At 46.9% G+C, this 16,067-nt stretch overlaps 5 protein-coding genes and 1 non-coding gene across 6 annotated transcripts; 4 read left to right on the top strand and 2 right to left on the bottom strand.

The window, feature by feature from the left end:
- Positions 1 to 2: 2 nt before the first annotated feature.
- SPPG_04384 (serine/threonine protein kinase) lies at positions 3 to 1,095 on the top strand. The gene is made up of 2 exons (XM_016752623.1): positions 3 to 192; positions 259 to 1,095. The coding sequence occupies exon 2, from the start codon at positions 343 to 345 to the stop codon at positions 961 to 963; it is 621 nt and encodes a 206-aa protein (XP_016608079.1). The 5' UTR covers positions 3 to 192; positions 259 to 342; the 3' UTR covers positions 964 to 1,095.
- Positions 1,096 to 1,567: 472 nt separating this feature from the next.
- Positions 1,568 to 3,607, top strand: SPPG_04385 (uncharacterized protein). The gene is made up of 3 exons (XM_016752624.1): positions 1,568 to 2,531; positions 2,596 to 2,986; positions 3,060 to 3,607. Exons 1-3 carry the CDS (start codon positions 2,130 to 2,132, stop codon positions 3,422 to 3,424), a joined length of 1,158 nt encoding a protein of 385 aa, XP_016608080.1. The 5' UTR covers positions 1,568 to 2,129; the 3' UTR covers positions 3,425 to 3,607.
- A 96-nt stretch (positions 3,608 to 3,703) lies between these two features.
- On the bottom strand, positions 3,704 to 5,907 carry SPPG_04386 (UV damage endonuclease UvdE). Its single transcript, XM_016752625.1, has 2 exons — positions 5,274 to 5,907; positions 3,704 to 5,202 (listed from the first exon to the last, which is right to left on the bottom strand). Exons 1-2 carry the CDS (start codon positions 5,732 to 5,734, stop codon positions 4,131 to 4,133), a joined length of 1,533 nt encoding a protein of 510 aa, XP_016608081.1. The 5' UTR covers positions 5,735 to 5,907; the 3' UTR covers positions 3,704 to 4,130.
- Positions 5,908 to 6,189: 282 nt separating this feature from the next.
- On the bottom strand, positions 6,190 to 9,522 carry SPPG_04387 (uncharacterized protein). Its single transcript, XM_016752626.1, has 11 exons — positions 9,456 to 9,522; positions 9,059 to 9,367; positions 8,957 to 8,987; positions 8,426 to 8,890; positions 7,391 to 8,364; positions 7,244 to 7,325; positions 6,985 to 7,185; positions 6,783 to 6,917; positions 6,592 to 6,726; positions 6,451 to 6,528; positions 6,190 to 6,383 (listed from the first exon to the last, which is right to left on the bottom strand). The coding sequence occupies exons 1-11, from the start codon at positions 9,465 to 9,467 to the stop codon at positions 6,286 to 6,288; spliced, it is 2,520 nt and encodes an 839-aa protein (XP_016608082.1). The 5' UTR covers positions 9,468 to 9,522; the 3' UTR covers positions 6,190 to 6,285.
- A 1,400-nt stretch (positions 9,523 to 10,922) lies between these two features.
- Positions 10,923 to 11,004, top strand: SPPG_10082. Its single transcript has one exon. It is a non-coding gene; the product is annotated as a tRNA-Ser (tRNA).
- Positions 11,005 to 12,702: 1,698 nt separating this feature from the next.
- On the top strand, positions 12,703 to 15,337 carry SPPG_04388 (uncharacterized protein). The gene is made up of 3 exons (XM_016752627.1): positions 12,703 to 13,605; positions 13,699 to 14,136; positions 14,205 to 15,337. Exons 1-3 carry the CDS (start codon positions 13,396 to 13,398, stop codon positions 15,054 to 15,056), a joined length of 1,500 nt encoding a protein of 499 aa, XP_016608083.1. The 5' UTR covers positions 12,703 to 13,395; the 3' UTR covers positions 15,057 to 15,337.
- Positions 15,338 to 16,067: the final 730 nt, after the last annotated feature.

The raw sequence follows: 16,067 nt of genomic DNA on the forward strand, positions 1-16,067 counted from the left end.
TTCTTCCCCCACAGTTCCGCCAAGAGTACAGCACAGGTCTAGACGATCTTGTGCTGTGGTGGTTCCGGACACATCTTCTCGGCTGTACGTCGGCGAGACAGGAAGGAAGTCGCCGTCAAGTTGATTCCAAAAGCTTGCATCCCAGACAATCAATGGGTGCACGACGACGTGCTGGGACTTGTACCGAAAGAGGTATGTGTTCATGGCGTCCTGCCCGCAAGCTGTGGGAGAAAATTGCTGACAGTCACCGTGACATAGGTCCATGTTCTACGAACCATTGACCATGCTTCCGTCATTTGCTTTATCGATTTCTTCCAAGATGACCGAGCAGTTCTCATCGTTATGGAACTTTTTGGATCATCATGGCGATGTTCAGCAATTCGACCCACCGAACACAACCCTTTCCCCTCCGCTATCCGACCAGTCAGACGACGTGCAATGGATCTCTTTGAGCTTCTCGAAGTGAAGCCACTGACGGAAGACGACGCCCACACCATCTTTCTTCAAATCATTACAGCTGTCGACGCCCTTTTCACAAATTACCATCTTATCCACGGGGACATTAAAGACGAAAACATACTCATCGACTGGTCAGGCACCCTGCCCATTGCAAAGCTCATCGACTTTGGCGGCGCGTTGCAAAACGTTGACACAAATACAAGATGCACGGAATCCGACTTTCACGGCACGCTCGAATTTGCCCCACCAGAGATCGTACTTGGCAAAGGATACGACCCTGAAAAGGCAGAAGCATGGAGCCTAGGCGTGCTTTTGTACGGAATGGTCAACAGGGGTTCTGGGCCATTTGCGACACCGCATCAAACCGCCTTTGGCGGTTATCAGCTACCTAAATGCTCAGACGCTTGCCAAGAGCTCATCGGGAGGATGTTGGTCAAAGACCAGAGGTACAGAGCTGGATTCAAGGAAATATTAGAACATCCTTGGGTAGTCGGAAAACGCTGAAAATTGGCAGGACCCAAGTTGTGTTCCTGGGTAGAGCTAATCTATTGCACTGTCGTCTGTATTCTGTATATATATAGTATTTATCCGAGGATGATTCCCCAAATGACAATCAAAAGATGCTCTTTACACACAGTGTTCAGTTGCGCTAAAACGATCCTTGTTGAGCTCTGTCCACAGCCAAGATAGGGTGGCACAGTTGTGTAAGCCCACTACAGTTGGGGAGTTTGTTGGTTCGAGGTTGGGACTCGACGACGACGACGAGTTGCCTCATCCACGACATCCCGTCAGTTTTCTACATCTGCAATGCTGTTATCCGGCACTAGAACAAAAGTCAAAATCTCTTTGTGGTCCATCCTTTTTAAATCCACTTGCAAGCTCTGCAAATCGTCCCAAAAGCCATGATCATCCCTACAGCACAGCAAGCACACAAAACTTTAAAAAAAACTTATATAAATAGCACCCAACGAACCCAAAAACATTTGCTTGATTGGCGTGACAGACTGATGCTATTTTGAGAACGTGACCATATCCCCAATCCTCGCATAACCCCATCGTTCGGTTAGAATGAGCCACTGTCCTCAATTCCAAACCTCCCAATGCATCCAAACAAAAAAAAAAAAAGAATAATTGTGTGAATTGGGAAACAAAACACTTTTATATCACACTGGTTGCAAAAAAAGAAAGCCGCGTTTCATCTTGCTTTCCATCTTGCCAATTGCAATGAAAACTGTCACACCTTCACACTTGCACACTGGCACACTCTCTCTTGCGGGCGGCAACAAGGGGAGAAAGGAAAAGTGGAAACTTTAGATGGTCTCTGTCTTTCTTGACTTGAGAAAAGGACGGGCGTGATGCATTTAGAAACAGACTCTTTGAAGTAGAGTTTCTTCTTCCATTTGGCCATATTTCTGTTCCTAGTGGTCAGCTCACCCCGACGCCTCCCCTCCACGGCCGTCGTTTTCCCTTCTTCCAGTCGTGAAGGAAGTTGAGCGTTTCCCAACAGTCTCCCAGCTTCTCTTCCAATTTATTTGACAGCTGGCACCGTTGCCCCGCTCTTGTGCCAAAGCTTACTACATCCCCTCGTTTGTTGTCCACACATTAGCACAGCACTTTGTTGCACAGTCGATCATCGTGTTCTTTCAGAAAGCGATAGGGAAACGTCTGAAATGTCAGGAACACTTCTCCCTTCTGCCAACCTTTCTACGGCCTGTGTAGTGGGCTTCAAAGCCATTTCATTTACTGTGGGTCTCAATGCAACGGATAATGAAGCGATCGATTTCTGTCGAACGCAGATATCCGGATTTGCTGCCGGTGTTGCCCAGCAGGCCGCTACCTCATTCGGTGGGCCCGGCGTCGTTATCGGTGCCAGTCTGCCGTGGATCTTTGTTGGGCTCATCATTGCTATAATGCGCCTGTTCCGAATTGTAAATGCGAGGAGTTTGTTCCTGTTTATCGCAACTCTGGGAAACATGGCCTTTGCCTCCGCCATCGTCTATGCTTTTAAGGGTCTAGATGCAAACTATCTCGTGTCGGATGTCGTTGGATTGAGTGGATTCATTATTCTTTTGGTATGTGACCAAAAGTTTATTTCACTGTTTGGTAGTTGATACTTATCTCGGCAACCGTGCATAGACCTTTTTGGCCATGGCAGGAATCACTCGGTTTGGCCAAGTCATCACACGGACCAAACGCCGAAAGCTTTTCCAGAGAGGTCTTTGCACATTTGTGCTGCTCTACGCTGGATTACTGGGCTACAGGGCCGGAAAGGAAATTATCGAGGCTCCGTCTTATCCCACGACGTTTACACCACTATTCACGGGACTCTGCTTCGTTCCGTTGGTCATTTACATTCTCGGTGGTCTGTTCTGCTTCTCCTGGAACCTTCCTCGACACGCTCTGACTCTCCCTGGTGGAAATGGCCGAATTGAAGTCCTCCGCACCCTACGAATTGTCAATGATGTGATGATGGCGCTAGTGATCGCTCTGTGTGTGAGCGAATTGGGATGCTTCTTCCCCTTGAGAAGTAAGTAATGACACGCGCTCATGATCTTTCAAGTTGAACGCAAGCTCATTTGGAACTTTTTTCATTTTGTTAGCCTCATCGTACAATAATTCTGTAGCCTGCCTACACATCTCCATCGTCCTCTTCATTGAAAACATCTTTGAAACCGTCTCCAACGCTATGCGTGGCAAAGGCGTCTTCTCCGCCAACACATCCCAGCATACCGAATCTAGCGAGCTATCCGCCATCAACCGAGTACGCAACGGAAACAACCCCACGGGGTCGTCCTCCTCAAGCAGCGGCCGCTACATGGGTCCATACAAATCCGACAACGTTGCTCCTGCATACACTGACGGACGGAATTATCCCACTGATACGTGGAAAAGCACTCAAAATTCGCCATACGGTACACCATATGGAACCAATTCCTCGCACAATGCCGGGTCAAGACAGTACTGAGTATATCGTATGCATCTCACAATATAGTATGTATTCAGGACGTTTGGGACAAGTAGGGGCGGGTACTCTACGTGTACAGTAATAGAGATGTCCAATCTGTGTCTAGACCTCTAGCCCTCTTTAAATAGTGAGGCCCTATTTCTTAAAATTGTTTAATGAGATGATTACTCTGACTCCTTATAAGCTTTTGGTTGCAATCCTCCATGTTCTGCTATAACGTAGACCACTTTCAAGAATATGACGAAAGCGATCGTGGAACACGATGAGCAGATCCACCGTACGAAGCCGTTTACAAAAGCCTTGGAGTATTAGATGCTCGTCATGCGGATGCTCCAGATTGGTTGTGAAATAATCCAACCCCGAGGACAGTTGGAACAAAATGAACTCAGCAAGACAGAACAATGAAGCTCCTGATGGGCGCATTTCGAATCATGTAGAAAACTAATACTGGTTGCGTCGTAGCAGAGACATGTAAAAGTACTGGGCACCGGGCGCGCGGTAATTAACCGTCATCGAAACACTAGCTACTACGCTAAAGCTGATACCACCCTATGTCTGAGACTTGGCGCTCTTCCCTATGAACATGGATGCCTAGTCCAAAAGCACAACAATAGCCTATTGTCCCGATTTCCTCGAGCCAATTTCCTTTCATTTTATACCGCAATTCTCAAGCGTATCTCTTGGTCCACTAGAACCATCGTTTAAACTATGTAGCCTTTCGACGTCTGCCAACCTTTTGCACCCCCTCCTCGCCAATTTCCGCAGGCAGGGTTGCAATTACCGGTTCCACAAGGGTAGTCGGTGTGATAATCTCCAACATTGAGGCCTTCAGACTGTTGCGGGTCATTCGGCTTTTTGCAAGTGGTGCCGTAGTACTCGTGGCAGGCAACGGGTCATCCACAGGTTTCCGTCGTTTTTTCAAAGTAACCTTTTCGGTGTCCTGTACAATACTCTCATCCACTATCGCAACTTTCTTGACTGTCTTTCGGGATTTTCGCTTGGGAGGGGGATCGACCTGGGCGGCCTCGCATTCATCAGATTTCAGATCCTCCTCATCCTCAATGGTTTCTTGGACTTTGACTTTTCGTTTTCTTTTTGCGCGGGCCTTTGATCCACCTTCGACCGTCTCAGCCTCAAGGACAACTTTGGTGACTGTTTTTCTCGGTTTTTTAGCTTGCTTATACAGCTCGATTTGTTCTGCTTCTGAAACCGGTAACCCATCCGGAACGGGGTGCAACCCAAAAGTTTTGAACAAATGCAACACGGCTTGTTCCTTGTCTTTTGCCTCAATCATCAAATCAACATCGTCCTGACAAGGTGGCAGTCGTTGTACGCGATCGCTGTGTGCTCGTCGTTGCATAGGTGTTTCCGCACCTTTGCGGGACTCTGAATAATGTTGCTTGGGTTTGATGCCCCGAGACTCCCATATGGCATTGATACGAGGGAGATACTCCACTGCAGACTTTTCCGATCGCAAGATGTCGTCGTGGTGCCAGTCTAGAACCAGCGGAATGCCGAGTTGTTCACAAGTCGGCAGAAGATCTTGTACAGAATAACATATTTCGTCGTTTTCGAGGACGATGCGGTCTTGGATGTGTTTAGGTATTTGCTTCCAGTTTTCATGAAATCGCGCGATGGTGCCAGCTTTGTCCCCGAACACGCCCCCCATGTGAATGATCATTACCGAATCTGGGCCCAGTCCTATTATGTCGAGAATTTCGCTATGGTATTGGAGCTCACGGATGGCATTTCGGACAACCACCGATCGCGGGCTTGCACTGGAAATCAACAAAGAAATTGTCTACTTTGCATTCATGACATGTTTGACTGCTGACGCTTTACAACCTACATTTGACAAAATTGTCCCGGATGCATTGTCAACCGATGTCCCAATCGTCTCGCCTCATCTCCCGCCTCTTTCAAAGCCTCTACAGCGCCCGGCACATCCCTCACCGAATACCCCACGACATCATGACTCGCAAAAGGAAACATCTCAGAGCTCAATCTCATGAACCTTATCCCGTGCTGCTCGTTCCATCTCAACATGGGAACAATATCCCGAGCGTTTTGAAGACCCAGTTCGTAAGCATACTCGATTCCCTTTTGTCGAATAGTCTCGAGGCGACACGTTCGGGAGCAAAAGATGGATGGGGTCTGAGCCCGCAAGATTGTGTTCAGACAGGCGTAACCGAGCCGACCTTTGTAGGTGGTGGTTTGAGTAGGCATGTGTCGATGAATTACAAGTCGATGCGAAATGAACAAGTGTGACTTTGGAAAGAGAGATGCGTTTTTTGCAAAGTTATAAATCATACGTTGCACCTGCCCAAAGGTTTGATTTTGGTTGCCCCCCAAAAAGAACACTACAAAGAATGATTTATACACATAACAAAATTGGGATTGGATTGGAAATAGGACCTGAATCGTGCCCCCAGTAACTCATTCTTTTACTCCACCCAGCCCCACCTCCCATCTTACGCCCACCTCTCGTTTAAACGATGGACGAGCACTCAGATCGCCGATCGAGTATGGCTGTGCACGCGATGACTAATCCGTGGATCGCGCAGTCAACTGCATGTGCATCATTCTAGTAATGTGAGATATAGGCATTAACATGTCCTTATCTTGGGACGTATTCTATGCATCAGTTGCGTATCAGCTCAAGACCGCTAACATTCGATGCGAACAATCTGTAAGCCAGCATGCGTTGATATTGCGAAAAAATACATATATATGAACTTTATATCTAGTGATTATAAAAAGATCAACGTTGATGGGTCATTCAATATTATTGACTCTATCGTTTCCCGATGTAGCAGCTCAGTAACAATCTCCTAATATGTACCCAAAACCAAAAAATCATACTAAATTTTTCTCATCATTTTCACAAACCCTCCAACAGTCGTGTGGGCACGCTTAAGCTGAAACCCAGCAATACATGATTGACCTGTTGGTAATGGCTCTGAAAAGATTGCAAAGCAGCATTAAGGGATGAAAATAGGCAATAAACCGGGGGGAGACCATCCTACCTTTAATGATCATCAAAGCAAAGTCAACTGGATCAATAGCCTCCTGGCGTGTGAGAAGGTTCACTTCATCCATGGTACCTAATCACAAAGGAATTAGCTTTCAGATGTTAAAACCTGTAATGAACTATCCATGCCGCTTACTTCGGACTGCTAGAGCATTTTTCAACAAGGTGCCTTCAAAGTCTCGTGACGGTGCATCCTTACGGGTCAAGTATGCTGCAAAGTTTGTAACTTGAAAATCGACTTTAGGGAGATGATCCGGGTGCGGGCTTATTGCTATTCACGCAAGTTAGTAACTACATCTGTGTTCGCCTGCGATGTCAGTATAATACCTATTGTTTCGAACTCCTTTCCGACGCACTGCAAGATGGGTGCGACATACTTGTCAATCATGGCTCTTAAATGCTTTTCGTCTGTTTCATCAATGATCAGCACGGCCTTGTAATTCACAATTTGATCAAAATTGCCTAGTGCTCGTTTTTAGTCATCATCGTCCTTTTCTCATCCAAGGCAAGAAGCAGTACGGATCCCTACCATTGCAAACAACCCAGTTGAATCTTCGCACCCATTCCTCTGAAGCAATTTCGTCCGCGCATTGCAAAGGGATTTGTCGCAATTTTGGTCCCGATTTGTACTTTCTGTGAGGAGCAGCCAGAATAACGATATTCTTCCCTTGAAAGGCAGATATGAGGACACGTGAAAGATGTAATGGAAAGTGCCTTGACACTCGTTTGCCTACAGGTAAAGTCAGAAGATGGGCCATGGTACTGGAGAAGGACTCAGTATTGGGTACCTTTCGCATCCGTACAAACGAGTCGATTCTTTTGAAGACTGAAGGTACATTCGGTATCATGAAACCGCGTGGAAATTTTGAGCTACAATGTCGTTCAATCAGAACAGAGGCGACACTCCCTCAGCGAGCCCCCATTGAACTGCTTACATCATATATGTCATCTTCATTACCACTTGCAGCTGATCCGACACTTCCAAGAGAGATAGACTTTGCTAGCGGATGGGATCCTTTTTCCATACCCTCGTGGTCAGCCCCTTCATGAGTGGACGATATCGCAAGACAGGCACACTCAAGAACACGAGCTGCGGATGTGGGCAATGTTTCGGATACCGGAGGGTCTTCAGATATATCCGGCACGGCCTCAATAACAGAGGCACGAGGTGAAAGAGAAAGATTGAGTTTCGTACTAAGTGGTATATTTGAGAAGCGAAAATCCGGCAATCGCGGCGGTCTCCCATTGTGAGCGGCATTGGACCGTACGGGAAGGTTGGGTAGGAGGTCTTGGGTTTCCGTCCGGCCCTCATTCGCTTTACTGTCATTTACCCTCGCACCTTGATCTGGTGGTTCTTTTGCCTCACAAATGTCTTTACTCGCAGGATCGCAGGGGACTCTGACGATTGATGAACGCCGGGCAAATGGTAAAACATTTATGATCGTTACACTTGCTGGGGAAGTGGGTGATGCTATACTGGACCCTGCGAGAGGGATAGTGCTCGTTGCAGACTGTCGTTTGCTATCGACTTCACGTGGAGTAGACGGTTCATCCATGCTGACATCGGTACCTGACGGACTCGTAGCGGAAGCAAGAGGTGCATCCTCGTGTTGGTCAATAGTCCTGACCACCTCATCCAAGGGCTCTCCTTTGTCTCTTTGGGATGTGAGCATTGCAGAATGGGTATTCTGTTGTGGAAGCGCAGGTTGAGTTGTTTCAGGAGATCCATTGCTATCACTCTCTTGCTTGTGTGGGCTGGTGACTGCGTGAGGTCTATGATGCACATTTGGAGAAGGGATGGACTTTCCGCTTGACTTGTGGGTGTCCCGAGCGGCCCGTGCCTCAAATGCTCGGGCAATTGCAGAGACATTTGACAAGGGTTTCGCAGAACTAGTGCCAGGGCTCTCATCTGTTTTGTGGCAGACATAGGGATGAGTACGTAGTTTGGGCGAAAACGTCAACTCTTATACCTATCGACTTGTTGTACGTCGGAGAGTCCACGGCATACTCAGTCAACACATCAGGATGTGAGGATTTGGACGTGGCAGTGCCGGGATAATCGGAGAAAGATGCTTGATGGTCGCGAGGGGTTGATGCTGAGGATGACGGTGGGATACCTTTGGGAGGAGAAGCTACCCCATGCATAGTACCTTGCTCTCCGATTACCAAACGTAGCGTCTTATCGGAAATAGCATGGTCATCCGCTTCCACCAGCCCGTTACCCGCACGCATATCATCACTGACAACGACTTTCTCGGCGGCGGGATTCTCCGATTCTACTTTTTGTACGCCTTCATCCAACGATTGCCCTAGTAACACCAACTCCCGCTGAATCTGAACCAACTCTTGGGGTGTTTCAGGTACGTGATCATTCTGTCCACTTTGTTTGGGAGTTGTTGCTAGATGGGGCATTTTGGCATTCCGATGAAATTCTGCTAATGTCACATACAGAATCAAAAATGAGTGTTGCCTTGCAGAATATGACAAAATCAAAAGCTTACAGTGAGTGTGAGAAAGTGAATCCGATCGTCCCTTCAAATTGTAAAATCATGTCAGTACTCTCTGGGTACCTCTTGCGTCACCAAAATGCGACATTTACATACACGCTCATCCTTTTCATCGGCTACAAAATCGGTTTTGGAGTGTCCACCTTTTCTCGAGCTGTTATCAAACAAAATGTTCCCTGCTGTCTCAGGTAGCGGCATTGGGTGCGAGTTCACGGCTTTGCGTTCAGTGTTTACTGAATGGAAGAACGGGTTACTAGCCGGCAGGCAGAGAGGAGATACAGGCAAATCGACCGTCGAAGCCCGGATTCTTGGAGATATTGGAGGGATTTGAAGGCCAATGTTATTTTTAATCTTGTCTTGGGTGGGAGACGGCTCGGTTGACGGACAAGGTGCGATGGGTTGCTGCTGCAGAATAACCAACTGAGCGTTTAGCAAAAAAACAAAAACAGGGTTTTACACCGGCTGGTGGATTATTTTTCTTGCAACGACGTACCTCCGATGCCATAGTTGAGCAAGAGACGTGGATGTGACATGCCAAAACTCTAAACGAGCAGCAGGACATAATCGGGATCTCGTCTTACGTAAGCACTAACAAAGAGCTCGTGTTGGACAGTCACTAGTGTAGAGGTGACAGAAAATGGCACTAGCTACTACACCAGGGAATAAACCGCGCGACAACCGGTTCGGAAAACCTAACTAACTACTACTAGGCAATTATACACGCAATACGTAACGGTTTGTTCTAACCGGATAATTGCCCACCACCACACACGGTCCCTACTAGGCCTTGATCCGGAACTCTTGATCGACATTGAAGCCAGAGTCGTCGCAAGAGAGTAATATCGTCAGGGAGACTCGCAAGCCGGAGGATGTTCAGTAACGAAGGCTTGGAGACTAGAACTGCATGTCAGAAGATGACCAGATGATAAGAAATGATGCCATCGGTACATACCAACCAAGCTCAACAAATGTGGCAGCATAATAGTAGGTTTGTCAACAGATCCAACTGGTTGCTGCTGGTTCTGGCCGTTGTTGCTGTCGGGCGGACGAGGTCCTCGACACCACCACATCTGCATGCTCATGATTGACCTAGTCGCAATGAGGTTGCAATGTGGGTCACTATGAGGTTGCAATGTGGGTCACTATGAGGTTGCAATGTGGGTCGCGATGAGCGTTGGGCAGATGCTTGCGAGTCGAGGATGGGTAAAGAGGAAAGAGGGAAAAGGCCCCCCTTTTATAGACCTTTGGCATGCGCCTCACCGCAGTTTAAAAAAAAAACATTAGCATGCATGCCACACCGCTTTGAGCGATAGAGGGGGTTCTGATTATGCGATATGATTAACCGGATTAATCCGGATAATAATGGGTCCTAGTGCCATTTTCAATCACCTCCACACTATGATATTTGCAAAGTGAACATCACTTTTATGATACCTTTTGGGCGTAACGTTTTTGGACAAACAGCCGAATCGTCCATATCATAGGGCTTGGAAGAATTGGCTCTTACCGGAGGAATTGGCTGGTGCCTCGCGTCACATTATTGCCAACATTCGGTATCCATGTCCCAACACGAGCACGAAGCGGGTTCAGAGGAGAGAGAGTCAGTTCCAGCGATTGACTGTGAAGCCGCCTATTAAAGAGTAGTTTGAGAATCAGAGCTCAATTGCTGTATCATGATCAATCATGTATATAGTATGTCAAAATTTTAGTTTAGTTTAGTTGCTGGAGCTGTTATTTTCTGTGTTACCAAGTATGTAGAAACGTCATTCACCATTATGAATTCCTTCCGCGATCATTCGTCCTCCAAGCACATTGCCCAGCGATCACTCCCAACTCTCCGCTGATTATGTACAGTAGTCATTGTGCTTATCTCCCAAAAATAACTCTTTTTATTTTTCCCTCAAATTGCCTCCTTTACATTTTGATAAGTGGATGGCTAATAGGTGGTGGAAAGTAATGCGTCGGTTTGGCGGAGTGGTTAACGCGGTGGCCTGCTAAGCCATTTCCTTCTGGGAGCACAGGTTCGAATCCTGTAGCCGACGATCGCCGATCGGAGAAGAGGTTTTTTTGCGTCGAACTGGCCTGCCGAACAAATGAGCTGCTGAGTCTCCCAGCTGCCCTGCCGCAGCTCATAACCGCCCTTTCTGCACCCTCCGCTTCGAATCGAGACCAGTGCGCCAACCACCAATTCGCTACGTCCGCCAGTCCTTCTCCTACCACATACTTGGTGGAGATTGGAGAGAAGTGGTCAGGAGGGAGGTTGGGGTGGATGGGTTGGGTGAGTCGAATCGAGACCAGTGCGCCAAGCACCCTGCTACGTCCGCCATTCGATAGTCGGTGCGAAAATCGCACGCATTGAAACGGAATTCCCCTATCTCTTAGGATCGACTAACCCATGTCCAACTGCTGTTCACATGGGACCTTTCTCCACTTCAGTCTTCAAAGTTCTCATTTGAATATTTGCTACTACCACCAAGATCTGCACTAGAGGCTGTTCCACCCAGACTCACGTCTATGGCTTTATCACAAACCTCCACGCCCTCCTTGAATTAGATATCAAGCTTCTATCAATAGGTACAGTAGTAAAAATACTATCAGTATCACAATATGCAACATTATGTTCACCCTTAATATGAACGCTATTTGTTTAACTTCTCCCCTGAGAAAGTCGATCCCACCTCGGTTGCCCGTTTTAGAACCAATTCCAAAACGTTGATGTTTAAGCTATTAAGTGCCAATGATAAGTGCAAGCAGGAGATCTCTATGATCCCTAGAAAGGATATTTAGAGTTTGCAGCCCCATTACTATCACGAAACATATTAGATTGTACTCCTATTAATACATACACCTGAAGCTATAGAAAAAATGAAATCGAGATTCATTGGTCACTAATCATCCTATGTATGGAAAAAATCATACTTTAGAAAGTCGTCAAAGAATTTCGAAAGCTTCTTCCGGGACTCCTTCTCCTACCACATACTTGGTGGAGATTGGTCAGGAGGGAGGTTGGGGTGGATGGGTTGGGTGAGGAGGCTATGGAATCTTGTTGCATTTTTGATATCGTGTTCTTTTATACCTACCTGGTATCGCAAACCCATACTATTATCTTTTAGCTACGATACTAGACCTTGTTACCATTCTCTACGGCTGTATTGTTTTTCACTATATGATAAACCTTGATACGTCAAGCATTTCAGGTTCACCGTTCGCAATCGAAATCGCGACCTCTATTTTTACAGTATTTACTTTTCTAGAAAGGCAGACGACTGTGTACGTCATCGGATACAGGACATTTTATTTGCTGGGCTATCGTGACATTTTGTTTTTATCAACGATGTGATAAATGGTTCAAACGGGCAGCTTCAAATCCTGTCTTTTCTTCCATCAAGATTTCTCGTGTGCGGCAACCACAAAGCTAGATTCATTGGCAAAGTAAGCGGAAAGATGCATTGGGGCAGTGTTTGACTTTTCTGGAAAGCAGACCATTGCGTACGTCATTGGATACAGTACGTCTTATTTGCTGGGCTATCGTGACATTTTGTTATCAAAGTTGTGATAAAATGGCAACTTCACGTCCGGTATTTTCTTCCATCAGGACTGGTAAGTCAATGCCCATACCACTCCACCAGCAGTCACCTAGTTACGCAGTTTTAATGCATTAATTCAATTAAGGGCGCATAGTCACTGCCCACATCTTTGCAGTCACGCTAACCCCATGGTTCCATCTCAGTTGCAGTGTGCCATAAATGGGTGACTGCTGGTTAATGGTGGTGGAGTGGTACATCAGGATATTGAGAACATCAGGACAAACTCTCACACACGATGCCCTAGCGAGAGTGTGCACCTGATGCTATCTGGAAAGGAACACTTGAGAGACTAAAAGTGGCTTTGAGAGGTATACCGAGAATCGATGTTGCGTATGATTTTCTGTTGAAGGCGCTTTTGGAGGAGTATAGGAACAAAGCAAGATTCATCGGCAAAGTAAGCGGAGTGGATTTAGAGATTGCGAGCAACGAATAGATCCCCTGGATTGTTGCGGGGTACCATGGCTTAGACAGCACTAGATCAATTGAAATGAAAGGATCAGCTTGAATGAAAGATGCACTTGGTGAGCGGGAACTATGAAAAGCCACATTTGGTGGAAAATGGAGATGCAACGTCACGTCAAAAGGGATGAGACCCTCGAAAAAAAAACGCCATAGTCACTGCACAAAGTAGACTAGACAAGTAACCCGTTTCCAGAACGGTTGATAGGATCGATGAGTTGCGTAATGAGATTGTGTGGTGAGCGCACACGAGTTAACTATTGGGGGAGGGATTAGAATTTAAACTGGCCCAACAAACTCAGCCCATCGTTAACTTTGTGGGGGGCGCGTGGAGTGTTGCAACTTTTTTGTTCAATCGTTCCCAAAAAAACCTACATACCTGCAGGAATGAGAGCTGCAATTGTCTTTGTGACTGCTCTCTGTGCAAGTAGGGCATGGGGCATGCCCGAAGCATCGTTTTTTACTGCAGTCGTCTCGTCCGCTTCCAGTGGCAACCTGGACACATATGATATTATAAGTGCGCAGCCCATTACAGGAATTCAGTCTCCGGTGTTTCCACTCTTATTCAACACTCTAGCGGCCCCTGCTTCATGGGTGGTGAGTAATGGTCGTTCAGCGCTCAGGCTCGTGCGAAACTCTACGGAGGCACGTGGAATTTGTGCTCATCCGTAGCTGTGGGTCTGGTGACAGGGACATGTACAAGACGTTGCTGATGGGTGTGCGTTCAACACTACTACTCTGTTGAGCCTTGGCAATATCCGTCGGGTGCCTCTTCTCGAACTAGGGACTGCGGATTGTGAACCACTAGACGCTCTACAAGGAATCTCTACATTACGTCCTGCTGGCGTTCTCGTCTATGCCGCATCATCAGATAATCAGCTCAAGTATCCAGATACCTTGGAGCAGTCCCGCTTTCCCATCATTCAGATTGAAAGGAAGGTGGCCCAAAGCATTAAAACCGCGATTCTGGAGCTGGCAAGCCGGAATATCACTGGTGCGGGGGCGGTGAATACTTCAATGGCGATTGCGTATGCGGCCGTGACTCAAGCGATACCAGATGCAACGCCAAGTCCACGCATTCCGCAAGGAAATGTGGATGTCGGGTTACTCTGGCAATTTGGACTGGCGGTAAGAAAGACCAGTCGCCAACATGGTGTAGATCGACAAACCTCATGACATTGGTACTTTGCATGCAGCTGATCGGTGGTATCCTCTTTTTTGGCATTCCCTGCACGTGTGTGCTCTCATGGTGGGCTCGAAGACGGATCGAAGCTAGCAGAGCACTGACCTTGGCGGATGTCGAAGCGAATGTGCTTGTGGCCGACATGTCCTCACACCAGTCGAGCAGCAACCTTATGAAGGAAACAGATTTGAAGCATTTCCCCATCAAACGGTATCGTCCGCATCAATTCAAACGACAGCAGCTCTCAATATGCGACGAGAAGATATCTGTTAAGGAATCCATGAAGCGGGAAAGTGGTGCACCTCAGACGCCAACGACCTGCCCACCCGACTTCCTCCGCACTTCAACCTTCCCCGATTCGACCATCACCCTTTCAGAAGAAGAACCGCAACCACCTACCCATCAAAGCATTCCCGAAATCAGCGACACTGCATCCTTACGATCCACAGCAAGATCACTGGCATACTGTATCGACAATTGTCCAATATGTTTGGACCAATTTGAAGAAGGGGAACCTATTCGAGAACTTTTACCGTGTCAACACTACTTTCACAACGAATGCATTGAACCCTGGCTAACTCAACGGAAGAGTATATGTCCCATGTGCAGAATAAATCTGTTAGAGACTTGCGGGAGTTCCCCAAATATTCCTGGCGTGGATCTCGGTGACGGGCTCACGGCTCCACGAGTTGAAGAGAGACGTGCATTGGGTCAAGACCAACCGGTCGTTCACGAAGAATTGTCCGTCGATAATGCCGCGACACACCCATACCGAGTACCATCCTATCCGCACAGTGACATTGGCACACGCGTTCCCCTTTACGACTTGGCAGACGGACACCCGCGAGATTTATCAAATTCATAGCACATAGTGTATAATTGTAGTCATTATGTACAGAGCACGGTTTAATCGGCATTTTTACTTTTGTTTCGCAACGCAGTTTTTGATGATGGCAGTTTAGTTGATGAGGCTTGGTGGCAGCCTATTTGATAGACGAATCCATTGAATTAAAACACAACAAGTACAAAAAGTAGTACCCGGAAATCCAACGTGCAAATCGACCTTCAAAAGTGCTTGATCTTTCCTACATCTAAGCGTTGCAACATGCAGTTACTTAAGATTTAAGGCGCAGCAGATAGACTTGAGTTCCGACCAAGACTAGGCAGCCTTACCCATTTTGAGCATGATTTAAATGATTAAAAATATCAAAGGTACCCGAGTTCACAGGCCGATAGAAGGACATTCAAAATCAGCCCAACACGATTTGGTGTCGCACTAACTTGTCAGATACTAGCATGACTTTCACCTCTCCATGGGACACATTAGAATCGCATTATTGTGTTAAATCTAAATAAGAACAATCTGCAAACTTCCATAGCTGAACGGACCACTGCTTCGGCAAACATTCCTCAAAGAATTTATGAAGACAGCAAGGATGTCTTTTGGGTATAAGAAAAGATACACCATGCTCACATATCTCCATACGAGGTATTAAAACTTGCCTCCTTTGCCACATCCTTCTCCTTCATTGTCGCCTGTTATTCCTGCCAAACCATTAAATGGGAGACTGCGCTAGTCGCTCCCGTTGTGCCCGTACTCCATACAGATGGTACTTACTACCTGGAACCTGAGACATTGGACTTGCAACGTTGCGTACCAGACCCGACTATGACATACGCCGGCCTGCTTATTTGTCATGCCAGAATTCGCTTCAAAGTGATCGAGCGACTGTCGCACGTCTTTGTTCGATAATCTCTTTGAAGAACCCGATATTTGGTTTAATCTCAAAATGTGTGTTTCTTCCCACTACTTCGTATTGATAACAGCCTTGCCTTATGAACACTTTACTGTCGCATTTGGAGTATTGCTGCAAGC

This window comes from Spizellomyces punctatus, assembly GCF_000182565.1.
Source record: "Spizellomyces punctatus DAOM BR117 chromosome Unknown supercont1.7, whole genome shotgun sequence".
Classification (NCBI taxonomy): Eukaryota; Fungi; Chytridiomycota; class Chytridiomycetes; order Spizellomycetales; family Spizellomycetaceae; genus Spizellomyces; species Spizellomyces punctatus.

Bases quoted from the DNA above. Each gene is read 5' to 3' on its own strand.
- SPPG_04384 (XM_016752623.1), top strand. From the start codon at position 343: ATGGAACTTTTTGGATCATCATGGCGATGTTCAGCAATTCGACCCACC.
- SPPG_04385 (XM_016752624.1), top strand. From the start codon at position 2,130: ATGTCAGGAACACTTCTCCCTTCTGCCAACCTTTCTACGGCCTGTGTA. The intron at 2,532-2,595 runs GTATGTGACCAA...AACCGTGCATAG, and splicing joins GTGGATTCATTATTCTTTTG to ACCTTTTTGGCCATGGCAGG. The intron at 2,987-3,059 runs GTAAGTAATGAC...TCATTTTGTTAG, and splicing joins ATGCTTCTTCCCCTTGAGAA to CCTCATCGTACAATAATTCT.
- SPPG_04386 (XM_016752625.1), bottom strand. From the start codon at position 5,734: ATGATTTATAACTTTGCAAAAAACGCATCTCTCTTTCCAAAGTCACAC. The intron at 5,203-5,273 runs GTAGGTTGTAAA...GTTGATTTCCAG, and splicing joins CCGGGACAATTTTGTCAAAT to TGCAAGCCCGCGATCGGTGG.
- SPPG_04387 (XM_016752626.1), bottom strand. The intron at 7,326-7,390 runs GTAAGCAGTTCA...ACGACATTGTAG, and splicing joins ATGAAGATGACATATATGAT to CTCAAAATTTCCACGCGGTT. The intron at 6,727-6,782 runs GTATTATACTGA...TTGCGTGAATAG, and splicing joins AAAGGAGTTCGAAACAATAG to CAATAAGCCCGCACCCGGAT.
- SPPG_04388 (XM_016752627.1), top strand. From the start codon at position 13,396: ATGAGAGCTGCAATTGTCTTTGTGACTGCTCTCTGTGCAAGTAGGGCA. The intron at 13,606-13,698 runs GTGAGTAATGGT...GTCTGGTGACAG, and splicing joins CGGCCCCTGCTTCATGGGTG to GGACATGTACAAGACGTTGC. The intron at 14,137-14,204 runs GTAAGAAAGACC...CTTTGCATGCAG, and splicing joins TCTGGCAATTTGGACTGGCG to CTGATCGGTGGTATCCTCTT.